We start from the raw sequence: 4919 nt of genomic DNA on the forward strand, positions 1-4919 counted from the left end.
AACGGACGCGCCGCGGCGCCCCGCCCAGCCCCGCCCGCCGCGCTCAGGCTCCCGCGGGAATCCTCCCGCAGCCTGGAGGCTTTGTGATCTGTTTTTAGCTCTTCCTCATTAAAAGAGGCTGATCGGAGCTCCATTTTTACGTCTTTTTTTAATGGAGATGTAATTAACATATACAACATTAGTTTCAAGTGTAGGACATAATGATGTGATATTCGTATACATCGCAAAATAATCACCACAGTAAGTCTGGTTCACACCCGCCACCGCAGTTTCAAAAGCTTTTTATTGTCATGAGCAATTTTCAAATCAAACATGTAACACAATATTATTAACTCAAGTCACCATGCTGTCCATTATATCCCCATAACGTCGTTATTTTATAACTGGAAATTTGTACCTTTGACCCCCTTCATCTGTTTCTTTCTTCTAATTGTACTTTTATAAATTTTATTTACATTTATTGTTACCATTCTCAATGCTCTTCATTCTTTGGGTAGATTCCAGTTTCCATGTGGTATCATGTTCTTCCTGTCTGAAAAACTTCCTTTACTATTTCTTTTACCAAAGATCAGCAGGAAGATAGTGCTCCCACCTTTCCTTTATCTGTTTTTTTTTTTTTTAATTTATTTCTAGGAGAGACAGAGAGACAGCGCGAGCAGGGGAGGGTCAGAGAGAGAGGGAGACACAGACTCTGAAACAGGCTCCAGGCTCTGAGCTGGCAGTCAGCACAGAGCCCGACGCAGGGCTCGAACCCACGAACCGCAAGATCATGACCTAAGCGAAAGTCGGACGCTTAACCGACTAAGCCACCCAGGCGCCCCCACCTTTCCTTTATCTGAAAGTGTTTATTGCACCTTCACATTTGAAAGATCGTTTCACAGAGCATGCAAACCTGGGTTAACATTTTTTTTTCTTTCAGTACTTTAAAGATTTTACTCCATTGGCTTCTGATTTACATAGTTTCTGAAGACAAGTCCGCTGTAGTTCTTTGTTCTGTGTCTCTGGCTGCCTTCAAGATTTTCTTTTATCATTGGTTTTTAAAAATGTGCCCATGATATTTCTAGTTGGCAGAGTTTTTTACTTTAAAATTTATATTTGATTATTATTCATAGGCAATAAGCTTTACCTATTTTACCTATACTTACTGGTCCATGCATTTTGGTCACTATATACAATTATGTTACCACCACCCCAATCAGAATCTAGAACAGGTCATGCTCCCTCTTGCTCACATGCAACTGATCTCCTTTCTCACGCCAGCCCCAGGCACCACTGATCCACTTTGTCATGATAAGTCTGCTTTTTCTAGAGTTTCATATAAATGGAATCATACAGTACATAGTCTTTTGTGCTTAATTCTTTCTTTGATGATTTTGAAATCCATCCATGTTGCTACATACATTAACATAGCATTCCTCTGTGTGGCTGAGTACTAGTCCACAGTACAATTTGTTGATCCATTCACCAGTTTATCAGCATTTGGATTGCTGTTAGGTTTTGATTATTTATAAATAATGCTGCTAGGGGTACCTGAGTGGCTCAGTTGGTTGAGCAACTGGCTCTTGATCTCAGCTTGGGTTGTGGTCTCACAGTCATGGGATCAAGCCCTGCATCAGGCTCTGAGAGGAGCGTGCAGTCTGCTTGGGATCCCCTCTCCCTCTCTCTCTGTTCCTCTCCCCTCGCTTCTCTCTCAAAATTAAATAAGCTATAAAATCTTTAAAAAAGATAAATACTGCTTCTAAGAACATTTACATACAAGTCTGTGCAAACACAGTTTTCTTTTCTCTTGGTTAAATTCCTAGGAGTGGAATTTCTGGATTGCATGGTAAGAATATGTTTCACGTTACAAGATGTTACCAAGTTTTCAAATTGATGGCATCATTTTTCATTCCCACCAGCCATATATGTGATTTCTAGTTTCTCCTTATCCCTGCCTAGACCTGACAAGTCGGTCTTCTTTTTCTTTTTGGGGGGTCACTCTTTTTAACCTCAGTCATTCCTGGGGCACCTGCGTGGCTCAGTTGGTTAAGCATCTGACTTCAGCTCAGTTCATGATCTCGCGGTTCACANATGGGTTCAAACCCCGCATCAGGCTCTGTGTTAACAGCTCAGAGCCTGGAGCCTGCTTCAGATTCTGTGTCTCCTTCTCTCTTTGCCTCTCCCTGAATCTCTCTCTCTCTCTCTCTCCCTTTCTCAAAAATAAATAAACATTTAAAAAATTAACTTCAGTCATTCTAGTGGTGCTCTAATGGTATCTTATTATGGTTTTAATTCACATTTCTCTGTCGATTTGTGATTTTGAGCCTCTTTTCATGTACTAATTGGATATTCATATGTATTTAGTGAGGATAGCTCATAAAGTGTCCAGGTGTTCATTGAATCACTGCTATGTGCTACAAAAATTAATAAAAGGAAACATCGTTGAGCATGGAGTCAGGAGACCAGCAGACGGGCTGAGCTCTCATTCCCAGCACTGGTTATCAATAGCCGATCGGACAGGAAGGGAGGGACATTGCACATGGATATTACTTTACCATCCCAGCAGCAGGAGGAATGATTTCCTCCTTGCCAGGCAATAGCCCAGCCAATGAGAGACGGTCACAACTCAGCCAGTGAAAAGCCACTATACTGCCAACTCCCACTTTGCTTCAATGGACTCTGTTTATAACAGCCCTCCGAACTAACTCTCCCTTTCCTCTATAGGAGAGAATTTCTCTCCTTTGCCCTAGAGACATGCCTATGGTTTTGCTGTAGCGTGCTTGTCCCCGATTGCAATTCTCTGCTATTCCGGAATAACCCCATTTTGGCTGGTAAAATAACTGACAGCTTTATTTTTCGGGTTAACAGGGGCTGGGGAACTCTTGGAGAACGATGTAACTTCCGGTAAGAAATACCCACGCCATCCTCTGATACCCACTGCTCCTTGGAACATCACTTGGTCCCCCAGGGAGGCCAGGTGAGCCACCAGGGCTCATTCCTTCCAGCGGTGCAAACCTCGCTTCTCTCCACACTTCACCCTGCAGCAAGACTGGCTGTCTGAGATTTCACTGAGAAGTTAGGGGCCACCTAAGGGAACGACCACCTGGGAGGGAAGGAATTTGACAAGTAGAGCTATTCTGTGGTCCGTGGGGAAAAAGCGCCCAGCAAACTGCACCCTCAGAGGTGTTCCCTCAGTTATTAACCCTCCTCCCCAACTTCCAGGTCTATCCCCTTGTCCAGAGCACGTCCATCTTCTGCCCCCTGCCTTGTCAAATCGTCCTGACTTTCTGGAAATCCCGCCATCTACATATGTATCTTCTCAACTACCCCCTTTCTTTCGGCACTGGGCTCTCCATTCCAGACTCATCCTAAGGGAGGGGCAGGACAGTCTAGCAGTTCAGTCCCTTGGAACAGTCCAGAGTGATGTGGACACTATGAATCGGGTCCTTCTAGGGCCCCAGACCTCCACTGTTCTTGTCTTCGTCCACATACATATCTTTATGACACACATGTCCCGCCTCCCAAGAATGAGTGCTAATTCTCAAACTGTTCATCATTTCTGAACATCCTCGCCCACGTTGAAACTAGTACATCATATTCAAATGGAGAACAATGTTAGCCCCTTTCTTCCCCTTCCCTGCCACCACCTGGCCCCCCTCTGGCTGCCCTGAAAGTCTTCTAAATAAAGGGGTGGGTCATCGTGAGACTGTGTCCTACTTTATGGCCACGCCCTTAGTTCTCGAAAGGTGGCCCAATGCTCTAAAGTGATTAAGCCTTCAGACAAAGATATGCCGGCCTCCCACCCTCCAAGTGTTAGGGAGAGAAGGGGGGGGGATATCATTCTCACAGGACCGCCAGGCGGAGCCCTTCAGGATGTCGTAGTGTCGGAGAGCTGGAGTGTCCTGACCCAGACGTCTTCCCTGATCTGCTCACCGTGGCCGAGCTGGGAGCCCAGAGGCTCCTGTGAGGGACGCCGCCTCTAAACTCTGAACACTGGCTGGGGTGGCCTGAGTAAGAGCAGAGAGGGAAGTCAGGGAGGTCGCCGACCCTGGCCTCTGACCCAAGTGCCCTGCCTCCCCAACAGACACCGGCTAGCACCTTTCCTGGAACGTTCACGCTGGGCAGAATCATCTGGGCCCGGAGCCATGCGACGCCGTGGCCAACAATGGCTTGTCTATTGTGGTCGGCCAGAGCAGTGGGGCCAGGCGGTGTGGCCCCTGAGCGTCCACTGAGGACCCCAGCCAGAGCCACACGAGGGGGAAGCCTGACTCCAGTTTCTCCCACAGCCTGTGGAGAGCAGCGGAGCCGTCTAGGCCGAGGAGGCTCACACAGGCCTGTGGGTACAGGCCTTGCTTCTCTTTGGGACCACAGGGCCATGAGAGAGGGTCTCTGAGGGGGTCTGCGACAAGGAAGCAGACCCCGCGGAGGGCCCGTCTGAGGGGAGCAGGCCGCGGCGTGTGGGTACAGCCTCTGGGAACGTGCTCGGGCCACCCCTGCATCGCCTGAGGCCTCCACACGGAGCCCCAGGGCAGGAGTGCTGGGCCCAAGTGAAGGATTCCGGGCGCCTAGAAAGAGACAGGGATCCACCTCGGGGAGAGCGGGCGGGAGAGGGGCCCGGACACCAGTGGGGAGCCTCCAGTTCCGGGGGCCCCGCAGCCTGAATTACCCTCAGCACCTCAGAGTCATGTAAGGATCAGAGAAAAAGAGAACATAAGAAAGAGTCATTTGTGAAAAAGGCAAATGTTTAAATAAGTATAGAAAATCCCGGCAGAGAAAGTGCCCGAGGAATAAAGAGCGGCCGAGATGCTTTGTAAGAAGCAGTTTCTGGATGAATGAAGAAGACGACGGTGGCCGTGACTCATCCCAGGAGAGACAGCGCCGCAAAGCAAGGGGCTTCCAGACCCTGCCTCTCCTCCCCAGAGAGGCAAACCTTCCCAGGC

The 4919-nt window shown here is 48.3% G+C and overlaps 1 protein-coding gene across 1 annotated transcript in view; it reads right to left on the minus strand.

The window, feature by feature from the left end:
* Window positions 1-4919, minus strand: part of TRAF3IP1 (TRAF3 interacting protein 1) — a 61199-nt gene that overhangs the window by 54609 nt on the left and 1671 nt on the right. The window contains exons 2-3 of the mRNA XM_077758340.1: window positions 4068-4266; window positions 3913-3986 (exon numbers count right to left, since the gene is read on the minus strand). Of these exons, the coding sequence (XP_077614466.1) occupies window positions 3913-3986; window positions 4068-4266 (273 nt within the window). The remainder of the gene's footprint in view (window positions 1-3912; window positions 3987-4067; window positions 4267-4919) is intronic.

Source organism: Crocuta crocuta, unplaced genomic scaffold (assembly GCF_008692635.1).
Source record: "Crocuta crocuta isolate KB4526 unplaced genomic scaffold, BGI_CrCroc_1.0 scaffold290, whole genome shotgun sequence".
Taxonomy (NCBI): Eukaryota; Metazoa; Chordata; class Mammalia; order Carnivora; family Hyaenidae; genus Crocuta; species Crocuta crocuta.